Source organism: Gopherus flavomarginatus, chromosome 1 (genome assembly GCF_025201925.1).
Source record: "Gopherus flavomarginatus isolate rGopFla2 chromosome 1, rGopFla2.mat.asm, whole genome shotgun sequence".
Classification (NCBI taxonomy): domain Eukaryota; kingdom Metazoa; phylum Chordata; order Testudines; family Testudinidae; genus Gopherus; species Gopherus flavomarginatus.
Window position 1 is genome coordinate 157,494,023 of NC_066617.1, and position 18,865 is coordinate 157,512,887.

General features: G+C 50.4%; 1 protein-coding gene across 2 annotated transcripts in view; it reads left to right on the plus strand.

Moving 5' to 3' along the window:
* Nucleotides 1-18,865, plus strand: part of POLQ (DNA polymerase theta) — a 155,841-nt gene that overhangs the window by 78,446 nt on the left and 58,530 nt on the right. For both annotated transcript variants that reach the window (XM_050955976.1, XM_050955983.1), the window contains exon 15: nucleotides 13,386-13,629. In XM_050955976.1, the coding sequence (XP_050811933.1) occupies nucleotides 13,386-13,629 (244 nt within the window). The remainder of the gene's footprint in view (nucleotides 1-13,385; nucleotides 13,630-18,865) is intronic.

The following is an 18,865-nucleotide window of genomic DNA, read 5'->3' on the forward strand; positions in this document are numbered from 1 at the left end:
CTCTGGCTGCCGCAGCCCTGCACATCCCAAATTCCCCCCACCCCCTTTCTCATCCCACTGCCCTCTCCCTCCCACCCCTATTCCCCCCGAAGACCACCACCTCACATTACATGTGCATCTTCTCCAGGCACCTAATTATTGGAGCCATGCCTGCATGGCTCCACTAATTAGGTGGGTGGCCTTTCATTCTCGTGTTCAATTGCCCAGGTGCACACCTTAGAGGGAAATATCCATGGACCACCTGAATGGAGCTCACGGACCACTTATGGTCCACAGATCACAGTTTGAGAACCTCTGCTCTTTAACAATAACTGAATATTTAACATCTGGGCAACTCTGTTAATACAGGTATCAGAGGGGTAGCTGTGTTAGTCTGGATCTGTAAAAGCAGCAAAGAATCCTGTGGCACCTTATAGACTAACAGACGTTTTGGAGCATGAACTTTCGTGGGTGAATATCCACTTCTTCAGATGGATTCTTTGTCTCTGTTAATACAATGTTAAAGTTTCAAAAGTCAGGATGTGCCAAAGCTAAGGCTGAATGAATATGAATGTGCAACCTTAATTTTCCCCCTAATATATATACATTATAATAGTTATTAAGTATCTGAGAACATGCTAATTTTTTTTTTACTATTTATTTAGGAAGTATTAACAAATTTACAATGCTTCACATGTAATTATCAGAAAGGAAAAAAAAATCCATTACAACTCTGAGAGACGTTATTCAGTAATATAGTCATCAGATCTCTCTATTTAACATATTGCAGAGTGAGCATCATTACAACATGTATGACATCATTTCTAGTGGTTTTATTAAATTGAGTGAAATCACTATATACACTGTGGCAAGGCACTCCTTCTGCCTTGCTGGACTTAGTGCTCCTTCCTCTGGCAGGGAAGGTCCTGGGGTAAATCAGCCCTCTTCGGGGTTTGTTTATCAGAGCCTTCCAGGTAGGCCTTGGGGCAGGCCTGAGGAGGGCTCCTCTGCCAGACAAAGGGAAACAAGTCTATAAGGCACCAAAACAAAAATGGAATACCTTTCCCTGGCCCCCTCACTGGGGTAGGTGTTGTCCTGTTGCTAGCCCTGGGGTGTCAGTCCTTCCCCTAAACAGGCACTGGGTTTTGGGTGTCTCCCTTATGGGGAGGAGCGTAGTCTCTCACACTGGAGAAGCCTATCACCCTGCTGCCTCCAGCCTTGCAGCAGTTTGTCTCTCCCCACCACTCCTCTCACCAGGAGAGAGATTTTAAAAGGTTTCAGCAAAAACAACGAGACGTCCTTGTGGCACCTTAGAGACTAACAAATTTATTTGGGCATAAGTTTTCGTGGGCTAAAACCCATTTCATCAGATGCAGCTAGGTTTCAGGCAGCCCTTAATTGGACTCAGGTCTCCTCAACTGACCTGAAGTAACCCCATCTCAGCTTGTAGGAAAAAGGGCCTTTTAGCATTTCAGGGCTAACATACCTGTTTTCCCAGACCCTCCTGCAGCCGTCTGGCCTGACTTTGTGACAAAACATATTTAACGGACCAGGCATGTCTATCAAATGTTTTTAAAAAAAAAAAAAAAAAAAAAAAAAGACAGGTGTGCTGGTTTTGTTACAGGTGAAAGTACTTTGTATATTGAAAAAATGGTAACCAAATATCTAAGTATTGTTCTCTCTATTTTACTCAGTTCATAATTAGTGTGTTTTTCCATAACAGCACCCTCTCTCTTTTTTTTTTTTTTTTTAACCATTTATCTATGGCTGGATTGTTTTTTCTCTTTCCAGTGGGAGGGAGCATCTTCTAGTAGATGAGACATTACTACTTCATTTCCTTTTGCGTGGTTATTTTCACTAGGAAGTGCCAGGAGGATTACCAAATGTTCATTTGCTAATAAATATCCAACAATTTGTGAAGTTTGTTCCTGGATACATCCCAATATTTTCTGACTGGGCATGTCCACCATATATTCATTCTCTTTCACCATAATTTTTCCAACATTTCTCCCCATTCAATCTCTATATACATATATACCTTACTGGTGTGCGGTACCATCGAAACAGTTTCTTAAAGAAATTTTCTATCATCATGCTACAGATTGAGGTTGCTGGTCCTCTTTTTCCAGAGGAAATCCCATTCCTCTAGGATAATTTGTCTATTCACATCCTTTTTCCCGTGTGTCATATATGGACATATTTTGGTTAGGAAAGTTGTCTGCAAAAGTTGATATCAATTAGTTATACTTCTTTTTTGTTTTCTAATTGACTAGACCCCATTTCTTCTATTAAAGTTAGCTTTCTGTATAAATTAGCTTTTCTAGAAAGCTGAGAAACATAATGCCTAACTTGAAAATTCTGGTACTAAGTGAGACTGGGCTAGTTAAAGTTAGTTTTGATGTCTAAATAAGTTAGAAAAGTTCCTTTACTGAATAGCTGGCCAACCAGTTGTATTCCATGGCTCTCTTAGTGTTTAAAACTCTTGAGTTCGTGATTTTGGTTAAGATCCGGATTATTTGCAATGGGTATCATTGGCGAGGGAAAGGAATTTATTTTAACTCTAGTTCTATCCCAAACCCATAAAGTAGCCTTTGCTAAAGGATGTGTGAAAATTCCTAAAGGGTGTGATTTTTATCAATCCATGGTAGCTTAGCATTGTTTCTTTTGCCACAATTTTCTTGTTCAATAAAAGCCCAGCTGACTGGCCTGAGGGTACTATGCATAGGGCCCTACCAAATTCACGGTCCATTTTGGTCAATTTCACAGAAATAGGATTTTTAAAATAGTAAATTTCATGATTTCAGCTATTTAAATCTGAAAGTTCATGGTGTTGTAATTGTAGGGGTCCTGTGTGTTTGTGAGGGGGGTGTCTCAAGGGTATTGTAGGGGAGGTTGTGTGGTACTGCTATCCTTGCTTCTGTGCTACTGCTGGCGCTGCCTTCAGAACAGGGCTTCTGGAGAGTGGCGACTGCTGGCCAGGAGCCCAGCTCTGAAGGCAGAGCCACCACCAGCAACAGCGCAGAAGCAAGGATGTCATGGTATGATATTGCCACCCTGACTTTTGCACTTATTCCTGCAGAGCTGGGCCCTCAGTCAGCACGTGCTCTCTCTGGCCGCCCAGCTCTGAAGGCAGCGCAGAAGCAACAATGGCAATACTGCGACCCCCTAAAATAACCTTGAGACACTCCCTCCCCATGAAACTCCCTTTTCGGTCAGGATCCCCAATTTGAGAAATGCTGGTCTCCCCCCGAAATCCCTATAATATAGGGTAAAAGGACAAAAAAGACCAGATTTTGCAGTCCGTGACGTGTTTTTCATGGCCGTGAATTTGGTAGTGCCCTATTTGTAGCCTTTCCATATGGTGGGAACTCCTTTGTTCTAAGCTAAGTTCCCAGTCCAGTTTGTGGAAAAATACAGGTACAAAAATGGAGTTTAGTTTCATGTGATTTGATCACCTGTCCTGGCATGCTCCCAATGAGTCATAGCAGCGATTGTCTATAGGCTGTCTGAAGCATTCCCAGAAAGGCTCACCAGGTGGGGATAAGCTGCTAAGGCCTATTGTTTCCCTTAATGGCCCATTACCTTGAATAGGCCCTTCACAGTCAGCTATCTAGACTGGAAGCATCTTGCCTAGTGTGTAACATCCAGGTGTAACCACATTTGAAATACAGATACATAGTCAATATTCATAACTTCAGATACAAAAATGACACATGCATGCAAATAAAAATCATAACTTTTCCATTGACACCTCACATGGCATATCATGTACTAGATGCATCATAATTATGTCATAATCATATCATAATCATACTACAGTGATGAATATGGGGTGCAGCATCACAGAGATAATAGACGTTCCTCCGTGGTCCTTCTGTGTAGTTCAAATGGGAGATTTAACCCCCCAGCACAGCTGCTTTTGGGCTAGTGTAAAGAGCAGTTATCCACTGAAGGAACTGGGGGCCAATGTCCATATGGGACAGGACTCAAAATAGAAAGTTTCACTAATATATCATACTATAGCTGAGGATATAAAAAAGTATATAACATTTGGTAGGTCTTGTACTATTCTGTATATATCAGACTGTCTGGGAAAGACATTTATGTGAAAAGTATACCAGATAGTATAACACAGAAAGTATAACATAGAAAATTAGTGAAAACATGCTGACATATATTGAAGTTTGGAATTCAGTTACAAATCCTTTTGAATGATTACATTGCTATCAATGATGCTTCATTAATATATCTAATTGCAATCACAATAATATGTCGTAAGGGGACATATTTCTGTCTGAGAATTATGTACCTACTACTATAGTTAGAAGTAATAGCTAACCAGATAGCTTTTTAATTTTTAAAAAAAAATTTAAAAAATCTGGACATATTTAAAGGGTTTTCTGTAAGAAATCAGAATGTTTTGAAAATTTTCAACTCTGAAGAATTAAAGCTGTAGGCTTTTAAATAAAGTTAAATATTTAGCACCTAGAAATACCAATGAAATCATATTTTGAAAAAAAATATTTTTCAGTTTACTTGGACTTGCCTAGTTAGGAATATATTGATAACATTCAGATCTGTGATTTACAAGCAAATTCTATACTCAAACTTTCACTCATAAACAAAATATTTTAACACTATTTTAAAGTACATCCACTGTTTGGAAAAAGGTAATATCTGAACTTTATTAAGATAGTTTGAGGATAGGCCCTATGAAAACCTGGATATTTTTCTACATGAGACAGTTAAAATAAATAAATATATATTAAAAAAAACAAAACAAAACCTCATGAAATATACAATATAGATCAGTGTGTTTCTTTAAAAAAAATAGCTTTTAGGACTGCTACCACAGTACTTGCTTAGAGGTGTCTCCAAAGGAAATTTTTTCTGCTGAATGTATAGTACGTTAGGACTAACAAAATTAGTAAAATGCATACATTATTGAGAAGATACTCTATGAAAAATCAGGTGGTGTTATAGTCTGAGTATACGTACAAGAATAAAAAAAAATGGCCAAATCCTACACGTATGTAGGATTGTAGGAAAAAAATATATACAATATATTGAGAAAATAGTTTGTGTTTTTATGTAATTAAATCTGTAGTATTTACATTTGCACAAAGGGCAGAATTAAGGATGTATGTTCAATCTTAACTGTGGCACTTCCTGAGTTTTGATGCTTGAATTGTTCTTTTAATAGTTGTGATTGCTAGAATTTGAACTGCAAATGAAATAATTTTCTTAGGATGTAAGCTTGGATGGTCCCTGGCACAGTTTTGGAGTAAGCTGCATTTCTGCTCCCTCCATGATATCCTGAAGGGCTCCCTCTTAGGTCTCAGGACTGCAGCTTGTACCTCTCTATGGCCGGTGGCCCCCTCTCTACAGCCACGGGATTTAGATTTGCAGTCCTCCTGCAATTCATTGTGTTGATCCTAGTGCAGTGGTCATGAACCAGTCGATCACATTGATTAGTCGATCCTAGAAGATCTCTCTATCGATCGTGACCTCCGGTGGTACAGCAGGGCTGCAGCTAAGGCAGGCTCCCTGTCTGCCCTGGCCCCATGCCGCTCCCAGAAGTGGCTAGTGTGGCCCCATGGCCCTGGGGGGGTTAGGGATCTCCCTCCACGCACTGCTCCTGGCTGCAAGCACCGCCCCCATAGCTCCCACTGGCCAGGAACGGGGAGCTGCGGCTAATGGGAGCTGCAGGGGCAGTGCTTGCAGAGAGGGGCAGGGTGTGGAGCCACATGTCCCCCGTGCCTCCGAGGGGCCTGAGGGGTGTGTTGGCCCCTTATAGGAGTGGTGTGGGGCCAGGGTAGGCAGGGAGCCTGCCTTAGATGCAGCCGTACTACACTGCAGACCAGGAGCCATCGGAGGTAAGTGCTGCCCGGCGGTAGGCCACTCCCCAACCTCTAGCCCCTTCCCAGAGTCAGCACCCCATACCTCCTCCTGCATCCCAAACCCCAGCCTTGAGCCCCCTCCCAGAGCCAGCACCCTAAATTCCCTCCTGCACCCCAATCCCCAACCCTGAGCCTCCTCCCAGAGTCAGTACCCTGTACCTCCTCCTGCATCCGAACCCACTGCCCCGGCTCTGAGCCTCCTCCCAGAACCAGCAACCTGTACCTCCTCCTGCACCCCAACACTCTGCCCCAGCTCAGAGCCCCCTCCTGTACCCAAACTCCCTCCCAGAGCCTGCAACCCTCCTACACCACAACATTGTGCCCCAGCCGAGAGCCCCCTCCTGCACCCAAACTCCCTCCCAGAGCTTGCACCTCTCACCCCCTCTTCACCCCAACCCCCTGCCCCATGATCAGTCCAGAGCCCCCTCCCACACTGTGAACCCCTCTGCCCCAGCCCAGATCCCGCACCCCCTTCCCAACCCCAGCCCGGTGAAAATGAGAAAGAGTGGGGTGGGGGAGATGGAGTGAGTGAGGCGGGGCTTTGGGGAAGGGAAGGGGCACGGTAGATCCTGGGTTGCCTTTAAATTCAAAAAGTGTTCTTGGGCGTAAAAAGTTTGGAGACCACTGTCCTAGTAGGTCTGACCTTAGTTCACGCACCTGTAGTTCATTCACTCTTAAGGGATAATGGCAGGGTTATGATTGACCAGCCAGCTTTCATGGAGCACAGTATGTTTATTTCAGGACAAAACATTACAGAGGAAACACAGCATAAGTCAATAAACCATCTTTGTGACATATGAAGCTTGCCAGGTGTCATCAGTCTGCATTATGGAGACCCTGATAGGTTGCCAAAGTCCTTCAACTCCTTCCAACAAGGTTTTGCCTTCTTAGTGATAGTTTCATGTCAGTTGGAGGATCAGAGAGAATCACTGACTCAGTTCAGTCTTCCCCTTTATATGAAAAGTCTGTTCTTCTTCGAGTGATTGCTCATATCCATTCCAGTTAGGTGTACGCGCCGCGCGTGCACATTCGTCGGAAAACTTTTACCCTAGCAACTCAGTGGGCCGGCAGGTCGCCCCCTAGAGTGGCGCCACCATGGCGCTCGATATATACCTCTGCCGGCCCACCCGCTCCTCAGTTCCTTCTTACCGCCCGTGTCGGTCGTTGGAACAGTGGAGCGCGGCTTAGCTGACCTCCACTTCCCTAGCTACTCGTATTTCTCGTATATAGTTACGCAGTTATAACCCTTTTATTTATATATTTGTATAGTTATACGTTTTCTTTGCTAACATGGTTAGTTTAGTTAGCGGGGTTCGGGAAGTAGCCCCTTCCATGAACCCGGTCCCGGAGCCCATGCGGGGCTCACCGGTTTTTCGAATGGGCCGGCGTGCCAGAAGCCGCGGCCGAAGGGAGATCCACACGACTCCTGTTTCAAGTGCCTCAGGGAATCACACTTGACAGCTAAGTGCCCCATTTGCAAGGCTTTTAAGCCGAGAACAAAACGGTGTGGGATTTTCACTTACCCCTCCACCTGGGGCGCCGAGCGATGATCAAGCGGCGGGCAGTAGCGCCTCCTTGGCACCGGACCCCGCCGATACTACCAAGGCCTTTCGGCACCGGCCGTCGCCGGCACCGATATCGGCTCGGCACCGCTCCCTTCTTCCGAGGTCGAGAGAGCCTACGATTCCTGCTGGTGCCTGATGGCTCCCCGGCACGCGCCGTGGTTGAGACCCCCTGCTCCTGCTGCTTCCGTGCCATCTGCATCGCAGCCAGGGAGCTCGTCTAAGTTGGATTACCTGGCACCGACACCTGCAGAGGCACCGATGACGTCGGCACCGTCGTTTCCAGTCCTCCAGGGCCACGGAATCCGGTGCCTGGCAGCTCCCCGGCACGCGCCGTGGTAGAGCTTACTGCTCCTGCTGCTTCCGTGCCAACGGCACCGCAGCCAGAGAGCTCATCTAAGACCCGGCACCGATGACGTCGGCACCGTCGATCCCGGTCCCACGAGGGCCGTGGAATCCGGTGCCTGACGGCTCCCCGGCACGCGCCGTGGTTGAGCTCCTGCTCCTGCTGCTTCCGTGCCAGCGGCACTGCAGCCAGTGAGCCCGTCTAGGTCGGATCGCCCGGCACCAACACCTGCTGAGGCATCGACGACGTCGGCACCGTCGATCCCGGTCCCGTAAGGGCCGTAGAATCCGGTGCCTGACGGCTCCCCGGCACGCGCCGTGGTTGAGCTGCTGCTCCTGCTGCTTCCGTGCCAGCGGCACTGCAGCCAGTGAGCCCGTCTAGGTCGGATCGCCCGGCACCGACACCTGCTGAGGCATCGACGACGTCGGCACCGTCAATCCCGGTCCCGTAAGGGCCGTAGAATCCGGTGCCTGACGGCTCCCCGGCACGCGCCGTGGTTGAGCTACTGCTCCTGCTGCTTCCGTGCCAGCGGCACCGCAGCCAGAGAGCTCGTCTGAGTCAGATCGCCCGGCACCGACGCCTGCTGCGGCACCGATGACGTCGGCACCGCCGATCCCGGTCCTACGAGGGCCGTTAGGATCCGGTGCCTGACGGCTCCCCGGCACGCGCCGTGGTTGAGTTACTGCTCATGCTGCTTCCGTGCCAACGGCACCGCAGCCAGAGGGCTCCTCTGAGTCGGATCGCCCGGCACCGACGTCTGCTGCGGCACCGATGACGTCGGCACCGTCGGTCCCGGTCCCACGAGGGCCGTTAGGATCCAGGGCCTGAGGGCTCCCCGGCACGCGCCGTGGTTGAGAGCCCTGCTCCTGCTTCCGTGCAACCTGCATCGCAGCCAGAGGGCTAGTCTCGGTCGGATTGCCCAGCACCGACGCCTCTGAGGCACCGACAATGTCTGCACCGTCGATTCCGGTCCCACAAGGGCTATCGAATCCGGTGCCTGACGGCTCCCCGGCACGCGCCGTGGTTGAGCTTATTGCTCCTGCTGCTTCCGTGCCGACGGCACCACAGCCAGCCAGCTTATCTAACTCGGATCGCCCGGCACCGAACCTCGGTACCGTCAACCCCGGTCCCACAAGGGCCGTCGAATCCGATGCCTGACAGCTCCCCACTATGCGCTGTGGTTGAGCCTGCTGTTCCCTCCACGCCGGAGACGTTACCGACGGCGAGGAATTTCATTGCCATGACAGAGTCGATGCTGCCTGATACAGTCTCTTCAGGTGACCGTCCTCTGTCAGCACAGCAGAGCGGCACCGTTCATGATTACGGTCCCGCAGGCACTCCAGGTTCTGTCGACACGCCCGGCACCATCGGCAGTCCCGATGCTGTTTCCTCATCGGTACTGGTCACACTCGCTGCACCGCCCGGTATTCCGTTCGCCGACCCGCTGTCGGCACCGTTCCGACTCCCGGCGCCGCGGCGGATACCTTGACTCCTGTAGTCTCTCCCCGAGCCTCGAGATCTCGGTTGACCTCCCGGCACCGTTCTGGTTGCGGGTCTGGATCTCGTTCCAGGTACCGGTACGCCTCCCGGTGCCGGTCCCCGGTGCCGAGTTGGGCAAGGTCCGAGTGAGTCAGAGACTCTGCCTGTGCCTTCTTTAGTACCTCCGTGGCAGTCCGCACACGCATCTGTGTCATTCCATATGCGCAGATTCTATGCTCAGGACCATGATCCTGACATGATGGCCAGCGGGCGCCCGCCCCAATGCCGAAAGAGGCTTGGCGCATGGGCTTGCTTGGCCGCCAGGGTACTCTGCAGAGGCCCTACAGTTCTAGGTAGCAAAGCAACAAGCCTTGCTTAGCTGCAATACTTATAGCACCGGGGTGAAGGAGTTTTTCCTTCAGACCTCCCGCCAGGAGTCCGCTGCCGTCTCGGAGGACAGAGGAAAGGAGGTTCCCGGAGCGTCCCTCCAGGCCTCGTTGGACGCAGCAGACACTGCGGCCAGGACTCTGGCCTTGGGCGTCGCCATGAGGTGCATGGCTTCAGGTTTCAAACCTCCGACGGGAGCTGCAGTTTGCCATTCAGGATTTACCCTTTGTTGGTAAAGGCCTCGTCGTGGCAGGGACAGCCCCAGGCTGCGAAGCCTGGTGGTCAATGGGCTCCTAATGCGCTCTCTAAGCATGCATACGCCGGCGATTAAACGCAGGCCTTTCTGGCCCCAGCCGCCATACTCTGTGCCTAGCCAGAGGCAGAACTTTGGCTAACGGCAAGGCCAAGGTGGTCGCGGACGAACGTCAGGCCCCCTAAAGAGCCAAGGTCAAGGTCCCTCGTAATTACCACTGGGACCGGAGACGAACCTTCCAAGGTGTACCTGGGGACAGTGTATCACCTTTAATTTGCTCCAGCCCTGTCCCCCTTCGGCGGGCGAAAGGGGCGAGGGGTTTTACTCCCGTTATGCCCTAGTCCCCCACGCGGGCACAGGTCAGACCTTCCTGGTCCTGCACGGACTCAACCGGTTTAGAATGAGGTTGAAGTTCTGCATGGTATCCCTGGGAACCATTATTCCATCCTTACCTCCTGGGGGCTACTATGCCGCCCTGGATATGAGGGACGCGTACTTTCGTGACGCCATCTTCCCTCCGCACAGGAGGTACCTCCGCTTTATAGCCAACGGTCACTCTCCTGGCTTACGGCCATAGTCGCCGCCTACCATCGATTCGCTTATCCGAGGAGACTCTGAGACACAAACCGCTCAGTGCGTGGACATCGTCACGGTCTTATTCACAGGCCAAGGCCTGATGGTTCCTATAGAGCAATCCACTCTGGTTCCCACGCAGAGGTTGGGCTTCCAAGGGGCTATCCTGGTCTCCTACCCAGCTGGAGCCTGCTTATCACACCTGCGGTTTTAGGCGATGGCAACAATCATAGGAGGTCGAAGGGCTTTCCCAACGACCTCGACTTGTTCTTGTCTCAGTCTCCTGGGTCCATGGTTGCCCGCAAGTTTGTATCCAAACACGCCACGTTCCGCCTCCGTCCTCGCCAAGTCCGGCCCACCTCGGCATACCGCCCGGACAGGGAGCCAATGGTCATGGTGGTCACCGTTCCCTCGAACACCATAGACTCCCTAGAGTGGTGGCTACCTCCCTCCCTGATGTGGGCAGGGATGCGGTTTCATCCGCCCCAGCCCTGACTGCCCGGACGACGGACGCGTCATCTCTCTGCTCGAGTGCTCATGGTCACCCCCGGGCTTAAGGCCTTTGGTCTTCTTGGGAGCTGGCATTCCACATCAATGCCCCAAAAATGAGAGTAGTCCGCCTGGCGTGCCAGGGGTTCCGGCGGCAGCTGCGAGGCCGTTGTATCTCGGTGTTTACGGCCAACACAACGGCCATGTGCTTCATGAGTATCCGGGGAGGGACATTGCCCCCCCCCCTTTTTTGTCAGGAGGCCATCCATTTCCGGGTCTTTTGCATGGCCCATTCGATGGAGCTGGCGACGTCCTTTCTCCCAGGCGTTCGGAACGTCTTAACGCTTTGCCTCAGCAAGTCTTTCTGGTCTTACGAGCGATCACTCTGCCCCATGTGAGGCGTTCGGCTTTCCGGAAGTTGAGATGTTTCCTCACACAGACCTGTTCGCTCACTGCGAGAGCAGGAAATGTCAGATGTTCTGCTCCTTCCGAGGTCTCTCCGCAGGATCGATCTTGGACGCATTCCTGATGCCGTGGAGAGGCCAATTGCATTATGCCTTCCCACTGTTCCCACTGGTCCGCTAGGTCCTGCTCAAACTCCGCAGGGGCAGAGCGTGCATCGTCATGATCACTCCAGAGTGGTCCAGGCAGCACTGATTTACCATGTTGCTCGGCCTGTCAGTAACAGACCTAATTACCCTTCCACCCCACCCAGACCTCATCACTCAGGGCGACAACGGGCTTTGTCGCTCGGTCCTGCAGCTGGTTTACCTCACGGTGTGGCTGCTGCGTACCTGAGTCGGGGTGACGGGCAGCCTTCCACCTGGTCAACGGTCAGGGCCAGGTGGAAGTGTTTCTTCTACGGCTGCAATACGCTCGATCTTGCTCCTGCTGAGGTCTCGATCCCCTCTATTTGGCCTGCCTCTGGCCTTCAGCGGCAGGGCCTGACGGTATCATTGCTGAGGATACACTTAGCAGCCTCTCTACCTCCCAGCAGGCTAAGGTGGCCGTTCCCTGTTCTCACGATCTATGGGTTCGAGGTCCCTCAAGGGCTTGGAGCGCTCGCACCCTCGGGTGCACCGCCCAGCCCCGACCTGGGAGCTCAGCCTCGTTTTAACCAGACTTATGTCTCCCTCAGTCGAGCCGTTCACGACTGGCCCTCTGCTATGCCTGTCCTGCACGACGACTTTCCTCGTAGCTGTTACGTCTCCTCCCTAAGGGGTTTCGGCCTTTCATGTTACCCACAGCTCAACGCAATGGGCATAACCATTGCACTCCTTGGGCATCTGTGGAGGGCTCGCATTTATATTGTGCTGACAGACCCATCTCCTAAGGTGCCCCGGCTCTGTCGCGGTAGCGGGCCAAAGGAAGGGCTTGCTTGTTTTCCTCTCAGAGGATCTCATCTTGGGTGATGGCGGACATCCCCACTTGTTATGATTTGGCTCATATTTCACCAAGCCACATCACCATGCATTCTACCAGGGCTCAGGCTTCGTCTGCCGCCTTGCTGGCTCGTGTACCTACCCACGAGATCTGTCGCGAAGCTCCATTGGTCCTCGGTCCATACCTTTGCTTCGCAGTATGCCCTGGTTCAACAGTCAAGAGAGGCTGTGGCCTCTGACTCGGCAGTTTTCATTCTGCCGCATTTCACTCCGACCCCACCGCCTACGTAAGGCTTGGGATTCACCTAACTGGAATGGATATGAGCAATCACTCGAAGAAGAAAAGACGGTTACTCACCTTTGTAACTGTTGTTCTTCGAGATGTGTTGCTCATATCCATTCCACACCCGCCCTCCTTCCCCACTGTCGGAGTAGCCGGCAAGAAGGAACTGAGGAGCGGGTGGGCCGGCAGAGGTATATATCGAGCGCCATGGTGGCGCCACTCTAGGGGGCGACCTGCCGGCCCACTGAGTTGCTAGGGTAAAAGTTTTCCGACGAATGTGCACGCGCGGCGCGTACACCTAACTGGAATGGATATGAGCAACACATCTCGAAGAACAACAGTTACAAAGGTGAGTAACCGTCTTTTCTTTGTCTGCTAGGCCTCTGGAACCCATTCTGAACTAGTATGTGCAGTTCTTCTCTGGAGTTGTTTGCCTGTCTTGGGAACTCCCACCAGAAGAGTAGTACTTCTGTATTGGCAATTTCCTGAACAAATATTTCATACAGAGGCTATAGCTTGTTCCCTGGTTATCGAGCATTTTTCTGACTGGGGCATAGGTCAAAACGTTTAGCAACATAAGAGTATTATTAGACTGGGGAATCAAGAATGCTGCCTGACTTGTAAAGAGAGAATTTTTAGTTTAAATTATATTATTTTTGCATGTTCAAACTGATATTACAGAGGAAAGTGGATCTAACTTTTTAGAATTGAAGTTAAATTAAGCCTAACAGAATGTAATTTTCATGTTCCAGGGATGGTAACAGTTTTCTCTAACCGTCTGGGATGGCACAACATGGAACAGTTGCTCTCCCAGTTCCAGAGTCGCCTCACCTTTGGAGTCCAGAGGGAGCTGTGTGACCTAGTTCGGGTATCTCTGCTGAATGCGCAGCATGCCAGAGCTCTTTATAATGCTGGCTTCATCACAGTAGCTGATCTTGCTAAAGGAAATACTGCTGAAGTGGAAACTGCCCTGAAGAATGCCGTACCATTCAAAAGGTGAGAGATCAACAAGTTGTCAACTTGGACACCTTTTTGAGTGCATTCCTTTCCACTATACTTGGAGTTAACAGTTATTCAGTCTTGACTATATGCGTTCCAAGAGTACTTCTAATGAATTAGAGCATGTGATGGTTACAGGATAAGTTTGGGAGTACTAGGTTCTGTTCCTTACTGTTCTGTTGACCCACTGTATAGTTTTGGGAAAGTCACTTTATCTCTGAGTATGTCTACGCTGCAATAAAATATCTGGGGTTGACCTGTATCAGCTGGCTTGGGCTGTGGGGCTATAAAATCGTAGTGTAGGTTTACGGGCATGGGCTGAGTCTGGGCTCTGGGATACTCCCCACTTTTGGGGTTCCAGAGCCCAGGCTTCAGTCAGTCCAAATGTCTACAGCGCAGTTTTATAGCCCCACAGCTCAAGTCACGCAAGCCTTAGTCGGCTGAGCCAGGCCAGTCACAGGTGTTTTATTGCAGTGTAGACTTACCCTCAGTGTCTGTTTCATTCCCTGCTGAACAGGGATGATACTTCTCTACTCATCAGGAGTGTTCTAATTAGGTAATCCATGTTGTAACATAGTCTGAGATCCTCTACTAGTGTTATGTTAGAGAAAACTAATAGTACAGAGTACTGTTGTAAGGATTTAACTGGACAACTGTAAGTTTGTGAGCTGGTTTGTCAGCAAAAGGAACGCCAACTAGAAACTCGTAAATTCAATTTTGAATACCCAGTAAGAGCCATATTAATTATGGAGGTGTCTGTACATTTCTTATTTAAATTCAAGTTGTCACTTGTAGAGGCTGCTAACTATTTTACTTGTGTAATTCCACCATGCTTTTGTGGGGGTTTTGTGAAGTTTGTGCTTGAGGTACCTTTTTAAACTAAATCATTGGCCAAGCTAACATTATAATAAAGCAGAAGTTTATGTCCATTCAAAAAGTAACCCATATGGCATGTCTACACAGGTGAACTAAGGTAAATCCTTGCAGAGAATCTGTTCTCACACTCAAAACTGATACAGTTATTAAGCGTTCCATTATAACGTGAACATGGTTTCTTCTTTGAGTGATTGCTCATATCAATTCCAGTTAGGCGTGTCTGCACCAGGTGCACAGTCATCCATAAGTTTTTCCCATAGCAGCACCTGTCGGGTCGGCCCCAGAGCCCCCTGGAGTGGTGCCTTCATGGCGCTCGATATATGACCCCTACCGACCTGGCGCCGCCTCAGTTCCTTCTTACTGTCAGGGATGGTCATTGGAACTGCAGTGACCTGCTTAGCAAGCTCTCCTCATTTTTCCTAGCTTTAGTTTAGTTTACAGTTATTCCTAGCCTCATTAAGTTTAGTTTTAGTGTTTTCGGTTACGGCAGATAGTTATTGGGAGTGGGTGGTCTTCCCCTTCACCCTGACTGTGTTTCCCTTTGGGACTCGGGGTATGCCTAAGTCCCAAGGGTTCGAACCCTGCAAGTCCTGCAATAAGCCCATGCCAATGGGTGACCGCTTGCTTAGTGTCTGGGGAAAGCATGCCAAACAGACAAGTGCAGGATTTGTAAAGAGTTTTTCCCCAGAACAAAAAAGGAGGGAGACTTTTCCTCAAGCAGCTCCTTATGGAGGCAGCACTTAGACTGCAACTTACATCTGCTTGGCAAGACCCAGCACCGAGCTCATCGGTGTGCAGCTCCCCAGTGGCAGTGGTAGAAGCGGCACCACGGAAGGACTCTAGGAGAGACCCACGGCATTCTCATTCCCTGATGCAGAAGCGGCACCGAAAGCAGGGGAGGAATAGATCTTCGACTCAGAGACCCACCCCTTTGGAGCTGGCCAATAGGGTGTGTCCCAGGGCCAAAGACTTTAGAGCTGGCACTGTTGACTTCAGCCCCACAAGGGGGACCATCGAGTCTAGTGCCGTTGGACTCCCCGAGCCAGGTCAAGGAGGAGGTGGAATTGCCATCCACCCCAGACACCTTTGAGGCTGTGAGGGACCTCATCGCCATGATGGCACCGCAGTTCCAAGTCCTTAAAGTCAAGCCTTCGGTACTGCAATGTGTGGCACCATCTTGAGGCAAACTGGTGATGCTCCATCCTTCAGCACTGCTGCTCGGAGTCCCAGCGCTGGTCGCACTTGCAACAATGCTCCAGGTCGCACCAACCCTCGCAATCACAACATCGATCCTCATACTGATTCTGCACCCAGCACTGGTCCTCCCAGCACCAGTCCGTGTCCCTGCACAGACCCCGATCGCGGCACCACTTGGCACTTCCCTGGCCATCACAGTCCCAGTCCCAGTCTTCGGACTCAGAGACAGGGTTTAGATACTCAGAGCGGGGCCAGCACCCGTCAGGCTGTGGAAGGCCTGAAGTGGGGGCAGGGCCATGGCCTGCGCAGAGGCAGGGACCAGTGCAGTGGCCATTTCGGATGCTGTGGGCATGCCACCAGGCCCAGGGCACCCAATCCAAATGTTCCTGTTTGGCGACCTCTGAACCACAGGTGCCAGAGGCATCAGCCAGTCGCATCACCCACCTGGTCGCACTACTTCCCATGGAACTAACCCCAGTTCCTGAGCCTGTTCCAGGTGTGGTTGGCCCTGGTAGAGAGGCGGGACAGGAGGCCCCTGGAGATGAAAAAGTTCAGGAGGACCCTGTTCCCCCATTAGCCTCCTTGTCATCCTCCCTGGACGAAGCGGTTGCAGGCACCTCTGTCTCTGGACTGCCCGCATAGACAGCCGTGCCCACCAAGACCTCCTTCGCAGGGTAGTGTGAAATATAGGCTTGCAGGCCAAGTAGGTGGTGGAGTCAGAGGACACGATAGTCGACATTCGGGCCTAGGAAGGCCCGTCGAGGGTGGCTCAGCCCCTCATCAAAACCATACAGGCCAATGCTAAGACTTGGAGGAGAGGAAGGTGATCAGGAACAGTCAACATGGATTCACCAAGGACAAATTATGCCTGACCAACCTGATTGCCTTCTATAATGAGATAACTGGCGCTGTGGATATGGGGAAAGCAGTGGATGTGATTATATCTTGACTTTAGCAAAACTTTCGATACGGTCTCCCACAGTATTCTTGTCAGCAAGTTAAAGTAGTATAAAGCTGGCTAGATTGTCAGGCTCAATGGGTAGTGATCAATGGCTCGATGTCTAGTTGGCAGCTGGTATCAAGTGGAGTGCCCCAGGGGTTGGTCCTGGGGCTGGTTTTGTTCACCATCTTTATTAGTGATCTGGATAATGAGATGAATTGCACCCTCAGCAAGTTCGCAGATGACACTAAACTGTGGGGAGAGGTAGATCACTGGAGGGTAGGGATAGGGTCCAGAGTAACTTAGATAAATTGGAGGATTGGGCCAAAAGAAATGTGATGAGGTTCAACAAGGACAAGTGCAGAGTCCTGCACTTAGGAAGGAAGAATCCCATGCACCACTACAGGCTGGGGACCGACTGTCTAAGTAGCAGTTCTGCAGAAAAGGACCTGGGGATTACAGTGGATGAGAAGCTGGATAGGAGTCAGAAGTGTGCCTTTGTTGCCAAGAAGGCCAATGGCATATTGGGCTGTATTAGTAGGAGCAGATCGAGGGAAGTGATTATTCCCCTCTATTCGGCATTAGTGAGGCCACACCTAGATTACTGCATCCAGTTTTGGTCCCCCCACTACAGAAGGGATATGGACAAATTGGAGAGAGGCTAGCGGAAGGCAACGAAAATGATTAGGGGACTGGGGCACATGACTGAGGAAGAGAGTCTGAGGGAACTGGGGTTATTTAGTCTGCAGAAGAGAAGAGTGAGGGGGATTTGATAGCAGCCTTCAAGTACCTGAAGGAGGGTTCCAAAGAGGATGGAGCTTGGCTGTTCTCAGTGGTGGCAGATGACAGAACAAGAAGCAATGGTCTCAAGCCATCGTCGGGTTCCAAGCAGGCCTTTTGAAGATGCGCCCAAGGATGGCATGCCAGCCTCAATTCCGGATCCTTCCCTGCCTTTCTTGAATTGTCTGTCCCACTTCTACTGTGCTTGGTCCCAAATAACTTCAGACTGCTGGGTTCTCCATATGGTAGAAGTGGGATATTCTCTTCAATTCTGCTCCTACACTCCCTCCCACCCCCCTTCCCTGTCCCTCTTCAGGGACCCTTCCCATGAGCAATTCTTTATCCAGGAGGTGTGGGCACTCCTCGCCTTGGGGCAATGGAGAAGGTTCCTCAGGAGCTCTGGGGCAAGGGATTCTATTCTCGATAATTCCTAATCCCCAAAGCCAAGGCAGATCTCAGACTCATTCTAGATCTGCGAGGACTCAACAAGTTCATGGTAAAGTTGAAGTTCTGCATGGTCTCCCTATGCACAGTTATTCCCTCTCTGGATCCAGGAGACTCGTACGCCGCCCTTGAGATGAAAGACGCATACTTCCATTTAGCTATTCTACCTGCATAGAGCAATTCTTATGGTTCGTGCTTGACCACAAACTTTATCATTTTATGGTCCTTCCATTTGGCCTTTCAGCATCCCCCCACGTGTTCACCAAGTGCATGTCGGTCATGGCAGGTGCAGGTATATTTGTACCTCAACAACTGGCTTCTCAGGGGCCGCACCAGGGAGCAGATGGAGTCTCAAGCCTGATTGGTCATATCCACGTTTGAAAGAATGGGTCTCCTCCTCAACTTGAACAAGTCAACCTTGGCACTGACCCAAAGAATAGAATTCATCAGGGCGGCGTTAGAGTCGGTTCAGGCAAGAACACTTTTGCCAGAGTCCTGATTCCAAGCCATGGCAGACGTCATTCAAGGTCTCTGACAATACCCGACCACCACAGCAAGGGGATGCCTGAATCACCTTGGCCACATGGAAGCCTGCACTTACGTGACTCGGCATTCCAGACGGAGGCTCAGGTCTCTACAGGTGTGGCTCACTTCGGCCTATCACCCGGGACATGACAGCCTGAATTCAGTGGTCACAATGCTGGAGCAGGTGCTTGAGTCCCTTCAGTGGTGGCTCAACCCTTGGATAGTGTGGAAAGGAGTCCTCTTCAACAATCCTCAGCCTTGCTTGTCCCTAGTAATGGGCATGTCACCTCTGGGATGGGGAGCACGTTTGGGAGACCTCCAATGCAGGGCCTTTGGTTGCAGGATGAGCTCTCCCTCCACATCAACATCAAGGAGCTGAGGGCAGTGCGACTAGCGTGTCAGACCTTTCAGGCCTGACTACAAAGTCAATGCGTAGCAGTTCTGATGGACAACACCACTGCCATGTTTTAC